Source organism: Hyperolius riggenbachi, chromosome 1, assembly GCF_040937935.1.
Source record: "Hyperolius riggenbachi isolate aHypRig1 chromosome 1, aHypRig1.pri, whole genome shotgun sequence".
Taxonomy (NCBI): Eukaryota; Metazoa; Chordata; class Amphibia; order Anura; family Hyperoliidae; genus Hyperolius; species Hyperolius riggenbachi.
In genome coordinates this window covers 301,340,489-301,354,995 of record NC_090646.1, presented here as the reverse complement: position 1 = coordinate 301,354,995, position 14,507 = coordinate 301,340,489, and the positions used below count along the sequence as shown (strand labels likewise).

The following is a 14,507-nucleotide window of genomic DNA, read 5'->3' as shown; positions in this document are numbered from 1 at the left end:
TGGGAGTATAGGCAGATAGGTGGCAGGGTGGGCAGATAGGTAGCCGGGTGGCAGGGTAGGCAGATAGGTAGCCGGGTGGGCAGATAGGTAGCCAGGTAGCAGGGTGGGCAGATAGGTAGCCGGGTGGGAGGGTAGGCAAATAGGTAGCTGAGTGGCAAGGTGGGCAGATAGGTAGCCAGGTGGCAGGGTGGGCAGATAGGTAGTTGGGTGGCAGATAGGTAGCCGGGTGGGCTGATAGGTAGCTGGGTGGCAGATGGGTAGCCGGGTGGGAAGGTAGGCAGATAGCTAGTCGGGTGGGCAGATAAGTAGCCGGGTGTGCAGTTACGTAGCCAGGTGGGCAGTTATGTAGCCAGGTGGGAGGGTAGGCAGATAGGTAGCTGGGTGGGCAGATAGGTACCCGGGTGGGTGGTTAGGTAGCCAGGTGGGCAGTTAGGTAGCCAGGTGGGCAGTTAGGTAGCCAGGTGGGCAGTTAGGTAGCTGGGTGGGAGGGTAGGCAGATAGGTGGCTCAGTGGGGGTGGGGGCCCTGACTCCTATCCTCCGCCTCCCTCACCTGGGGGTCCCCCCCTCCTATTATGAGTGGTGGAAGAGCGGCAGTTACAGCAAGGCTCCAGCGGGGTAAAGTAGACGCTAGAGGTCCAGCTTCCTGGTCTAACCTGTCTCCTCTGTAATTGGCGCTCGCACTAAACTAGGAAGCAGTGTGAGCGGCATACAGAGGAGACAGCGTAGACCAGGAGGCTGGACCTCTAGCGTCTGATTACTCCGCTGGAGCCTTGCTGTAACCGCCACTCTTCCACCGCTCATAATAGGAGGGGGCCCCCCGAGGTGAGGGAGGGGAAGGATAGGAGTCGGGGGCCCCAGGGGAAAACAAGTTAAAAAAAAACCCCAATAAAAATAACCCAGTGACTTTATGGGCCCCTGGAGAAACGGAACTCGAGGGGCTCTCGTGCGCTGGCACGGCCATATGTCCGACAGTGGTTAGATGCATATGAAGAGTCCCATTAAAATTTGCTTCTAACTGGACGGGTGTCCACATCCAGTGTTGCCACGGCGGGATAAATAAATTAGTGTTTGTAGTGCCATCTAGTGGCAAAAAGTAAAAATACAATCAGGGTACATTTTGATTAAAAAATAATAAAGTTAATCCCTTCTACCCCCCTTTCCCCCCAGTTATCAAGCAAACAGGGGAGCGCTGCCAGGGGAAAATTGCTTCAGTCCTTGAGGCAAAAACTCCCGTACATCTTTCCCCTAAATTGCAATCGCCAGCCTGCAGGATTTTTGGTGCGTTTGCGCTGCTATACTTTGCATAGGAGCACAGGAAAATTGCATAGCGATTTTTTTCCCCTTTTTCTCTCTAAATCACAAACGCATAGTAATTGCATTGTACACCTGACGGATAACCACGCAATCGCGGTAGAGGAAATGGGTGAAAACGCATTCGCATCACAGCACGGTGGCGCATGTGATCGTGTTTACCAGTGGAAAAAGGCCCTATCTTTGTGAATAATAGGTCTGGAGGAAATGTAAAGATTCCTAGCGTGATATAGTAGAATGTATTCTTATTTTCTTTACAATATCTTTGATATTTTATACAAAAAGAAAAATATGACAAATAAAACATTACAAACAGTGACTGTTGTGCTTTCTGTTCCTATTACACTTGACCTGCATACCCTCCCTTATTTCACATAAAAGCAAGTTAACTAATATAATTCCATGTTTAATTTCCCTTTAGTTATTCTTGTAGTGCTAATTCCCTGTTAGATTGTTGCAAGAGGATTGCATTTCTAATTTACATTGAAAATAATATTTACATTAATTTTATGTTCATATGTACATTTAAAATATTACCATACAGCTGAGCTTTAACAAAAACATGTAGTGTGAGAAATATGGAGGTTGACAACTTTATTTAATTTTAACAATGTAAATAGCCAGCCTGTCTTGAGAATTGTGCTCCTGCAAAATCCATGCATCCACTGAAATCAGACTTGATGCATTTATATCAGTGAGTCAGGATGATCAATATAAACAGCCAATGAACTGTTCTTTTTAAGTAGTGTAAAAATGGCAGCCTCCATATCCGACTAACTACCAAAGTGGTCAAAAAAATCTTTTAATCTATTTCTTAGAAGTAATAAATGTTTTTGTGTTACTGAAACATTAGTAATGTATTAGTTTTAGTTCTTACATACTGGCTATAGCCTTAATATGTTACTGTCAGATAGGCTGCCAAGTCTTATCTATGCTCTGAATGTGCTCCTTGGCCCTCATTCGCAGTGCAGCAATGCTTGAATTTCTGTCAAACTCCTCTACAGGAACCTTGTCAAGGAAGCCTCCCATACATTGGTAGGAACTACTGCTGAGAGGTTGTATAGATGAACCATTTAGGAAGGAATGACCAGAGTAGGCTGACTGAAGATTTTGAGAAGGAGCTATAAAACCTGGTATGCTGTGTACATTGCTGGCTGTAGATATTGGTGTGCTGAACCATGGATCCAGATTTAAAGAGGAGCTTAGCGACCCAGCATTAGTGGCTATTGGTGTCCGTGAAAATGAGAGAAGTGGGGAATCATGAAATTTGCTAGAAGAAGACTCCATCTTCTCCTGACGTCGCCATTTTGCCCTTCTATTCTGAAACCACACCTGTATGGAAAAAAAATATAGAATTCAGTCAGGGTTGGGAGTGTTAAGCTGAAAAATGTCTAGTATTAGGTGAATCATAATTAGCATTACAAAAATGAATGCATAACATAGGAGCCATAAAGATTAAAGAGACTCTGTACTGAAAAAAGGGGCCCCTGGGGGTACTTACCTTAGGAGGGGAAAGCCTCTGGATCTGATTGAGGCTTCCCCCATCCTCCCCAGTCCCTTGGTTTTCTTTCTAGGCCCCTCCGAAGCCACAGCAGACAATTTGTCAGGCTGTGGCAATATTTACCTTTCCCAACTCCAGCGCAGGCGCAGTAGCGGCTTTTGGGTCAGATCAGGCGAAAATAGTCGATCCCAGTTGGGTCTGCTCTACTGCTCAGGCGACTTGCGCTGCCAGGGGCCCTTTTTTTCAATACAGGTTTTCTTTAAGCAAGGAATGACCCTGAATAATCCAGAAGACATCAAGTATTACTGTAATATAAAAATCTTTGCAACATCCATCTGCCTACTCCACACACCAGTTACTGAGTTCTTAGGGAACATTTTTTTCCCAAAATAAGACCAATAAGATCAGGAAATGCAGGTAGATGATGTGGCATCTTGACAAAGCACAGAGACAAAAGGAGCCCACATAAGAGCAGTATATTCTGGAAAGGGGAATAAGATGGGGATGGAATGATACTCACAGAGTAGGGTTTCTAAAAGAGCAACCAACCAATTAGGCAGGTGAAGATTACAAATCTGTCTCCACTCAGGTGGTCTCAAAACTTTTAGGTTTGCTCCAGTGCCCAAATTTCTACTTTTAAACAATATTTGTATGGGCACCTATGCGGTGCCCAAACTTCTGCAGCGCCTACAGTATTTTTTGTAGCAGTTAAGGTTAGGCATCAGGAAGGGAGTTTTTAGGTTAGGCTGGTGTAGGGTTAGGCATTGGCAGGTGGGATGGTTAGGGTTAGGCATCAGCAGGAGGGTGGTGGTTAGGGTTAGGCATTGGAGGGGAAGGATTCTGTGTGAAAATAGGGTTAGTTTTAGCTATAGTAACATATTGGTAACATTGCCACCAGATTGGAAAAATCCTTTAGAAGGAAGCTGGATGACCTGCACAAAGATGTTACAGGCATTGGGCAGAGGGTGCTAACGTTGGAGGAAAGGGAGGAATCAGCCAAATCTTTAATAGTGGCTATGCAAGATAGTGTCACCACAGGGCAGGGAGATGGATGTGTTGCATATGCAGTTAGATGATCAGGAAATTAAGTCTAGATGGCAGAATGTATGTATCCCGAGATTCCCAGAAGCCACAGGTCCCAAGGATTTGAGAGCCTTGGAAGTGGATATATTTAACCCCATCCTTCCACGCCCGGCACAAACTCTCCTGGGGATTGAATGGGTTTACCAGCACCTTATACCTAGTGTTAAGCTTGGAGGTGTAATCTCCACAGTCAGCATGCAACACATAAGCTGACGTGAAGGAGGTACACACACCAGCGCAAGGAATCAGGATATCCCCAGTTTAGTGGAGGAGAGGACTGACTCCAATAGGAGATTGTGGCGCACAGAGCCGGTGCAGATCCGAACAGCCACAAACAACACTTTCGTAATAACGTCTCAGCGCAAAGCAGCGCTGAGCGCATAAACCAGAACTGAGGAGATCAGGACAGGTAGACAGAATGAACGCTTGCTAGCTAGCGGCTACTTAGCGACAGCAAGCGTCCAAAACAAGACAGACTGGAATGAGGCAGCCAATGCGATTGCAGCGATGGCGTGCCTCACAAAGACAGGACAGGATAGTCAGGAAATAGCAGGATCAAGATAGATGAACGTAACACAGACAAATATACAATAAGTATGTTTTCCTAGCGTATTACAATTACAGCTATCAATGAAACTATTTGTAACGTCTGACTAACATATGTATATATCGGCAATGAACCGATATATGACATAAGCAGGAACGCTGACTAGGACTGGAGTAATACAGGGAACAGGACTCAGAAGGATTAGCTATCTCTTCGCAGAGATGAACGCAATCCACAAACGGTAACAGAACAGGATTCAGAAGGATTCGTTATCTCTTCGCAGAGATGAACGCAATCCACGAACAGGACCAGGAGCAGGGTAACTACCTCAGCACGGGTGCTCACGATACGCGCAAACTACCAAAACGTGCTGGAAAGCTGACTAACTGAACACAGGATATAAACAGTTCGTGTACGTATATATCAGCGACACTGATGTATCAACGTAACACGAATACAAGGAAAATAATAAACGTGCTGGTATGCATATATATGGGCAATGAACCAATATATGATGCAAAGACCAGCAAAGTATCTTTAGAACAAGAAACACGATCGGGGGCTGAAGCGACAGCAAGACAGGCTTAAACTGAAGCTATGAAAACCCGAGGAGTCCTGCAGGAAGCAGATCTTTATACTGAGGTCATCCAATGGGAGCAGACATGCAGATTCCCACACAGGTGAATGATAATCAGTCACAAGCTGACAGCAGGGAAAGGCAGACAAAGCTATGCAGCTTGCATGGAAAGAGATCAGAACTGCCTGAGCTGCAGCACTACTACTTCCAGCAACACCTGCTGCAGCAGCGATCATTACAGTACCCCCGCCCTTAAAAGCGGATTCCAGACGCTTTTCAAAACTGAAATTCCCAACAAAACAGTCTGACTGATAATTCATGATGACCGGGACAGCCCGGCAAGACCGAATTCCAGAATCAGTCCCCACAAGACTGGACCCATCAGAACCAGAACCTACAGAACCATGCCCATCAGTACTACAAGCCCCAGTGTGACACCCATCAGAACCATGATTTCCAGAAGAAAGCCCTCCGAAACTCCCTGAGCGATACCCACCGCCTTCCAGGAACCGTTCAAAAACGCCAAAGCCTTTGCAATGCCCACCGGGACTGTCTTTACCAACACAAAACCCACTGTTGAACCAGTCCAAGGCACCGGGACAAGTTCTCTCAGAGACCTCCCAGAACACCTTAAAGCTCCAAAGAGATCCCCATAGGTCAGAACGCCCCTTAGGCTCACATGGAGAACTATCAAGAACCCCTATGGAACCTAGGGCAATTCCCGAGTCAGGGCCACAAGGACAAACATCAAGATCAGGGCTTTCAGGGACCAGAACCATCTCTGCGCATGCAGGCAGACTGGCAACATCAGAACATGTTCCCACTAAGGAAGCATCAGAGCACGCTAACACCTTAGACACACTTGGGCATTCTGGCACACAAAGAACATCTGGGCACACTGGCACAAGAGAAACCTCTGGGCATGTCAAGGAACTGTGAGCCTCAGGGTCAGCCAAGACAGGACCAAAACCAGGACTGGCCAAAAAAAATCATCATGACTAGACTTCGGAACTACTGGACTTTTACACGAGAATGCAGGATCAGACTTAGATGTCGCTGATTCCAGCAAAGTCAGTAACAAATCAGATTCAGGGGCACTAACAAGACAGGACAAATCTTCTGATGTATGCACTGAACCAGATAGGGACTCCACAACTACCTCTGGACTGGACAGAGACTCATCTAATACACTGGATTGGAGCTCATGAAGGGCTGCAAAACAAGTCAGTAGTGCAGCAATCCCCACTGAACTAGGCAAAACTGAGTAACTCACTGGACAGAAAGGGGACTCTGGAACTTCTGCCACACCGGCCAGAGAACCAGAATTTTCCAGGATACAGGGCTGGGTTTCAGAAACACTCATTAACCCGGACTGAAATTCTGAGATTTCTATTATTTTTTCCAGCGAGTCAGAATTATCCATGTTACAGGGAAAGACTTTTGAAACATTCAGAGGACAGGGCTGGAGTTCCTCGGCTGTTACAACACTGGAGAGGGACTCAACAACATTGGTTAAATCAGACTGTGTACAGGGCAAGGTATCTAACACACTTGCTGACGAGGACAATATTTCAATGGCTTCTGCTTCGCTGGGCAGAAATTCATCAAGTTTTATTAGAGCAGACTGTAATTCCAAAACAGCTGCTAGACAAGTGAATATTACTGCAACACCAACTGAGGTAAGCAGTGCCTCAGACTCCTCTGCTAGAGGGTTTGAAGTATCCAAAGTACTGGGTGAAGCATAAGACTCTGCGACCACAGCTTCACTGGACAGGATCACTGAACAGTCCATATTGCAGGGCAAAACCATGGAAGCACCTGCTGGACAGCATAATGATTCTGTGACCTGAGTTTCATTGGAGAGATCTACTGCACAATTCATGGTACAGGGCAAATCTACTGGAACATTTTCTGAACACGGTAATAATTCTGCGATTTCGGATTCACATAGCAGACGCTGAGTTATTCACGAAGCTAGAGTGAGGTGTAGAAACAGGAAGATCAAAACACAATGTTTGCGCATCTAAATCACCATTCAATTGTGAAATTGGAAAATTCAGATGCTGGGGTTCTGAGGTTTCTGGACAGGATTGCTGGGACTCGGAAACTGATGTAGTGCATCTATTGGCATCTGCTGGATCAGACAGGAGTTGAACTTTATTAACACAGGTAATTTCTGCAGAAGTGTTTGCAGAGACAGGCAAGATTTTTCTGGTGTCTGTTTCACTGAACAAAGACTCATGAGTACTGGCTAGGCTGGACTCAGAAGTCAGCAGGACCTCTGGATTCTCTGCTGAGAAATTTGTGCAGGGCAAAGTTAAGAAAGTATCAGTGGCTTCTGTTTTACTGGGAAGTAACACTGAGTTATCCATGGTACAGGGTGGAGTTACAGGAACATTCACAAGACATGGCAGGGACTCAGTAACTGGAGAAGTGGGACAGTCTCCAATTGACAGTGTGTCTTCCCTGGTATCAACTGATTGAATCGCATAAAAATCGTCCAAAATCATTTTCCACACATCGATCAATGGAGCCACAAGGTCATACCCACACACACCAGTTTTTATTAGGTTATAGGCAGACTTAATGCATGCATTCAATACTAATTCACTTTTTGCACTGTAAAATTGACAAAATGAACTTGAATCATTCTTCCATTCATTGACCAGAGCTTCCATCTCTCCTTTCTCAAATGGAGGATTCCAAGCATACTTAACAGGCAGATCACAGTTTGCAAATGTGGTTTTGGCAGAAACATACATTGGATTATTTAGCAGGCGATTGGCAGATTTCTTATTCCTAAGGATCTCCAATACCTGTAGCAAGTGTTGGACTGTAGTGTATGCAAATTTTTCTTGCTGCACGAATAGATTGATTTGTTCAATACTCTGTAATATATCCTCATAATCATACTCAGATAATTCTTTTAAACAAAAATCTTTATTTTCCCTAGCCAGTGATGAAAGTTCATTAGTAGTTTCATAAGTCCATTTAACTCCCCTGAAAGACAATTGCATTTCATTATCTGTTAATGGCAGAATCTCATTGCAGGTCTGATGCGCAGTCGCTAAAGATAACGATTCTGCAGATTGGACACGTTTCTTAGAACGTTTGTGTTTTGCCTTTGACCTTGCTGTTTTTGGTGATTTATTCAAAGCTGCAGGAAAATTATCAGTAACACTTTCTGCTTGCTGATCATTCTTGCAAGCAATTGAAGGAGCAGCTGATTGGCCTGCTGCCAGGAGTTCATTAAGAGGAAAAGGCAATGGATCTATGCGCAACCAATTGTGAATTACAAAAGCTATAAATTGCAAAGGACTTTGTCTAAACTGAGTGTGATCTAAGACATTGATTGCCCAATCAAAAAGTTTGCCCTTAAAAAGAGCACAAACGATCCAATCAGACCAGGTAGAAATTGCAGAAGCCCAAAAGTCGGGATTGGCCAGAACTTTAACCAATTCTGATATAAATTTGTCTGTAACTTCAGGACCAAGCTTTTCAAAATTTTTAAAGGAGCAGGACCCCTGACAAACAGTGTCATAATTTCTGGAAATTCCCCCCACAATAGGGATTGGTAATGGGGTTTTCATAATGTAAGGCTTGGTGGTGTATTCTCCACAGTCAGCATGCAACGCATGAGCTGGCGTGGAGGAGGTACACACACCAGAACAAGGAATCAGGATATCCCCAGTTTAGTGGAGGAGAGGACTGACTCCAATAGGAGATTGTGGCGCACAGAGCCGGTGCAGATCCGAACAGCCACAAACAACACTTTCGTAATAACGTCTCAGCGCAAAGTAGCGCTGAGCGCATAAACCAGAACTGAGGAGATCAGGACAGGCAGACAGAATGAACGCTTGCTAGCTAGCGGCTACTTAGCGACAGCAAGCGTCCAAAACAAGACAGACTGGAATGAGGCAGCCAATGCGATTGCAGCGATGGCGTGCCTCACAAAGACAGGACAGGATAGTCAGGAAATAGCAGGATCAAGATAGATGAACGTAACACAGACAAATATACAATAAGTATGTTTTCCTAGCGTATTACAATTACAGCTATCAATGAAACTATTTGTAACGTCTGACTAACATATGTATATATCGGCAATGAACCGATATATGACATAAGCAGGAACGCTGACTAGGACTGGAGTAATACAGGGAACAGGACTCAGAAGGATTAGCTATCTCTTCGCAGAGATGAACGCAATCCACAAACGGTAACAGAACAGGATTCAGAAGGATTTGTTATCTCTTCGCAGAGATGAACGCAATCCACAAACGGTAACAGGACAGGATTTAGAAGGATTCGTTATCTCCTCGCAGAGATGAACGCAATCCACGAACAGGACCAGGAGCAGGGTAACTACCTCAGCACGGGTGCTCACGATACGCGCAAACTACCAAAACGTGCTGGAAAGCTGACTAACTGAACACAGGATATAAACAGTTCGTGTACGTATATATCAGCGACACTGATGTATCAACGTAACACGAATACAAGGAAAATAATAAACGTGCTGGTATGCATATATATGGGCAATGAACCAATATATGATGCAAAGACCAGCAAAGTATCTTTAGAACAAGAAACACGATCGGGGGCTGAAGCGACAGCAAGACAGGCTTAAACTGAAGCTATGAAAACCCGAGGAGTCCTGCAGGAAGCAGATCTTTATACTGAGGTCATCCAATGGGAGCAGACATGCAGATTCCCACACAGGTGAATGATAATCAGTCACAAGCTGACAGCAGGGAAAGGCAGACAAAGCTATGCAGCTTGCATGGAAAGAGATCAGAACTGCCTGAGCTGCAGCACTACTACTTCCAGCAACACCTGCTGCAGCAGCGATCATTACACCTAGAAATCATGACTGAAACCCAGATTGCTTCTTCTGTACACTGACGTGGAAGAAATCTTCTTGAAGCTCAGAGGGAGAGAGTTCCCGGGCTTTGATGGGCAAAGCATTACTTTTTCCCAGATATTTTTCCGCTGCACCTTGTCACAAAGAAGAGCAGTTAAACAGCTGCTGGAAGAAATAAGGAAGGCAGGGAGGACTTACAAAAGGGGCCATCTATTCGCCCTTAATGCCAGAGTTGGGGGAAAATCCACTACCCTCCTTACTAGGGACAATTTGCAAGATTTCCTTAGCAAAATGAATCTGCATGCTGTGAATTTCACAGACTGGAGAGAACTGCGCCTGCTACCCCCTCTGTCACATAGGTACAGGTGGCAGCAGGGCCGGTTCTAGCTTTAATGGGGCCCAGGGGCAAAAGTAACTTGGGAACCCTCCTGACCACTCCCCCCCCCCCCGACCACTTTCATCACTGCGCTGCTGTAGGTTGTTCCCCCCAGTATGGCTAGCCAGATGTGCCCCCAGGTTTAGGTAGGCCCTCCCCAATACAGATTGCCAGATCTGACCCCAACGATTAGTTAACCCCCCAGGTATAGTCAGATGGGTCCCCCAGGATTAGGTATCCCACCCCAGTATAGATAACTAGATGTGTCCTCCAGGATTAGATATCCCCCCCAGTATAGATAGATAGCCAGATGTGCCCCCAATGAATAGGTAGCCTCCCCTCAGTACAGATAGTCCATTGTGGTACATTTTTCTTCAAGTCTGACCTGTCCCCAGATTGGCACTCTCTATCAATATGCAAAGAAGAGGTAAACAAACTTTTCAAAAGACAAAATATTAAGACGTTGGAAATTATGAGCTAATCAGCTAGCCCTTGTGTTCACAGACATATACTGTATAAAACATCTCTGGAACTCTCAATAGTCCCTGCTTGTTTTAAAGGCTCAACCATTGTCCCAGTTCCTAAAAAAAAAAACAATGTACATGTCTAAATGACTACAGGCATGTTGCCCTTCATCGGTCAATAAAAGCATTTTGGAAACTGATAATGGTTTATCTGAAATCCATTCCCTGCTGGACTCTCTGCAATTAGGTCTAACTGGTCTGCAGACGATGCTGTAAACATGTGACTGCATTATTTACTAGAGCACCTAGTGTCCCCGGGAACCTATGCCAGAATTGTATTTGTGGATTTCAGCTCTGCATTCACAGCATTCACATTCACCGCTGCTTCACAGCAAGCTCTGTTAACTAAGAATTCCTGAATCCATCTGCAAATGGATAAACAAATGTTTGACTGACAGGAGATAGCAAGTTAGGCCAGGCAGGGCCGGATTTGTTCTTTCCAGTGCCCTAGTCCTGCTGTCACCAAGTGCCCCCCCCCCCCCCAAATATTTTGTCCAACACTCTGACTAGCGATCATTGGTTTGAGTGGGCTCATTTCAGTTGTGCTGCTCTGCCCCCCATTCGACAAATAATTCCTATAATTTGCGCTCCTGCCCGAATGTGCACAGCAGCCGATAGTGTTCTGGGCATGCATACTTGAGAAATGACGCTGATGTATGACCGGTACTTGTCAAGAATGCATAACACTGTACCGGCCATGGGCAGTAGCGAGAAATTACAGGGAGCGCAAGTGGCCAGAGCATGCGCTGCTTCTTTGTCCTCTGTGAGACTGGCTGCAGTCAGAGCCACAAACAGGTGGCAGGGCAGTGCAATGGAGAGAAGCCCATCCAAAACAGAGAACAGGTAAGTAGCAAACATCCTGTCAAGACCCACTTTGGATGTTCTGTTGTCATTAGAGTGGACCTGAACTCAGAACTTCCTCCCTGCTCTAAAAGATACGCAACAACATAACCTTTGAATAAAAACATTTCTTTGTTACAGTTGGTACAAATTCTGCAATAAATCTGCAGTGTGTCTACTTCCTGCTTTTATGGAAGCAGACATATTTTTAACATCATGTGCTTTCAAATGAGCTTAGATGTTGTGGCAGTCAGGTGACACAGTGTAGAGATAAATTACAACTTGTGATTAGACACAGAGGAGGGGGAATTAGACAGGCTCTCTAAATACATAAATGGTACATTTTTCTGTTTTCCTTCTGTCCTGTGCAAGAGTTCAGCTCCACTTTAAAGCATCTGAATGACATTTATTTATATTTGCTGAAAAAATCTATGCATCTCTTTTGAATGTTGAATGTACATATGGTGGTGTGCTCTAACATATTGGCAGTATACAAGAACAAAGTCTGAAGAAGGTTTATTAGCAGAAAGCTTACTCTTTTTCTTTTAAGCCAATAAATGGTATCATCCTGATTCAAAACTCTCTGCTTTCGCTGATGGCTAAGAGGGTACAATGCTCTACTGCTACAGGAAAGTAGAAGGATGCCAAACCATACACACTAGCATAGAGGTAGTAACAGCTCAGGTGTCCTTTAAAGTGACAGTTTAGGAATGAAAGGGAAGCAAACAGCATTTTTAATCCTGCAGTTCTCATAGATGGTAGGAGCTGAAGGACAGAAAATGAGCCAGGAAAGAGTTAACTGAAGCAGACAAGAGATCACTGCTAGCTAGGAAAAAAAAGAGAAACATAAATTAAGGTTAGATAAAGTAATGCTGGGGTCAGTGTCAAAGCTGTAAAAGAGGTGAAGAAACTAGCAGAGCTCACTGATGTTTGTGAATGCCTGCATTAAAACTAAGCGGAGCTTAGTTCTATCTGCTTTGTAATGTAAATCTCTGGAATTTCTCACATTGATCTGTATGTCTCTCATACAGAGGAATGGATTATCAGGTGGCAGAAAGTTATGATTGATCCAGACTGTTATAACACACCAGGAAATGTGAGAGAGATAAGCAGGGATTGGGGAACTCTGGAATTCAGCTATTAGTGCAGGGCACTGGCTGGCTGTGCTGCGGGACCAGAAGAGATGATTTACTGTAATAAGTAGTTTTGATATTTTAATCTCTGAGTAATCTAAATATGTGATGATTTGAATTCTCTGCATAGCTAGGGCCCTGCTGTGTTGAGAAGAATAATTATCTATATTGGATGTGACGCGATTGAGATATCAAAGCTATAGATAAATTATATATGTGATATTGATAAGACTGATTGAAAGAAATCTTCTATTATCTAGCATAGGGGAACCAGGCTTTAGTGGGAATTAACATAAGACTTGATTCACGATGTCTGTAAAGTGAACTTCCCCCTCACTTGGAATGTTCAGGCCAATCTTCCCCCATAAAGGTAATTATAGCATGTGGTTCTCATCATTGGGGGCAGGGTGTGCATTCCTCAAGCCATAGCAGTACAATGAAGCTGTTAGGATACTGGCTTCAACCAGTTTGACCATGTGCTTTGAGATAGATGAAATTGAAGCAGCTAGGTTTGGAAGTCAGCAAATAGAAACCATAGCATTATTTAATTAGACCAATCCAGAGATAGGATCGTAATGCATTATGGGAACCTCCTATTTCATTATGTAAGGAGTTTTAGACGGGAATGATTCTTTCCTGTTTCTCCCCTTGTCCCTTCACTTACTCACACTCACACATGCACACAGACACATCAACAGACATGCAGACATACAAGCCAATACAATAAGCTTTTAATTAATATACTTACAGATTACTCAGCAATCAATTTGTTCATCTTTTGTAATCATTTATAATGTAACTAAGATTTGTACCTTTATTGATTTATTTTTGAATATTCATGGAAGATCAATAATGTTAAATAAACAACCACATCCTTTTAAATGATTTACTCTGGTCTCAGAAAGACTTTGTTCTTAAAGTACACATCCCACATTTAACATTTTGGCAAGCCAGCTAGTCGTAAATGTTTCATGAAGAATTAACTCAGCCATAGATCGCAAGCTCGTTTCAAAACGGGGGAACGAGAAAGGAAGCTGGGTATTTTTGAAACTATTTTTTGCGATTGAGCCTGAAGCAAGGGAGGAGACCAGACCAGACGCGAATTGACCTCCATAAGATGTGGGTTGATACCAGAAGTCTGTTTGCATAAGGTGACTATGTTTTATTTCCTGTTGAATTGGTTAAAAGTTTTAAAAGTCAGATGCGATGTCCAAAGTTGTTAAAGAAATCAAGAATATTTGCTAGTTTATTAGGGAAATAGTTACTTAGAGTTTGCTAAAATGAACAGCATGCAAAAGGAATGTTCTTCTCATTCCTATGTACAATGCCTTATTGGTAGCAGACAGGATGCAGACTTCGTTAATGGTGTTGTTTATTTAAAGATGCAGATATTTTTGTCTACAAAGCTGCAAGCTAAACTTGGGAAAAAATGGTTTAAATTGAAGCTTTTGATAGTGTAATTGGATCATAGAAGCAAAACTTACCATAATGGCTTCTATAAGTAAAATAAGGATTTTGTATTTATGCTAATTGGCCACTTGTGTGAAAGAAAATGTATAGACCATGAATTGGTTTCTAAAATGACAAGCAGCAGCAGCAGCAGCAGCATGTCTTTTATGACAGCTATTCTAGTTGGAGTGTAAAATCATTGCAGATGTCACATAAAAGTATTTGTATTGCAAGCTATATATGTTATGAAAATTTCATTCAAGGTTCAGAGTTGTTGTTCTAGTTTTCCGTTTGAGTTTTG

General features: G+C 43.7%; 1 protein-coding gene across 1 annotated transcript in view; it reads right to left on the bottom strand.

The window, feature by feature from the left end:
- Positions 1–1,853: 1,853 nt before the first annotated feature.
- Positions 1,854–14,507, bottom strand: part of RAX2 (retina and anterior neural fold homeobox 2) — a 192,157-nt gene continuing 179,503 nt past the window's right edge. The window contains exon 3 of the mRNA XM_068271169.1: positions 1,854–2,644. Within this exon, the coding sequence (XP_068127270.1) occupies positions 2,219–2,644 (426 nt within the window). The 3' untranslated portion in view covers positions 1,854–2,218. The remainder of the gene's footprint in view (positions 2,645–14,507) is intronic.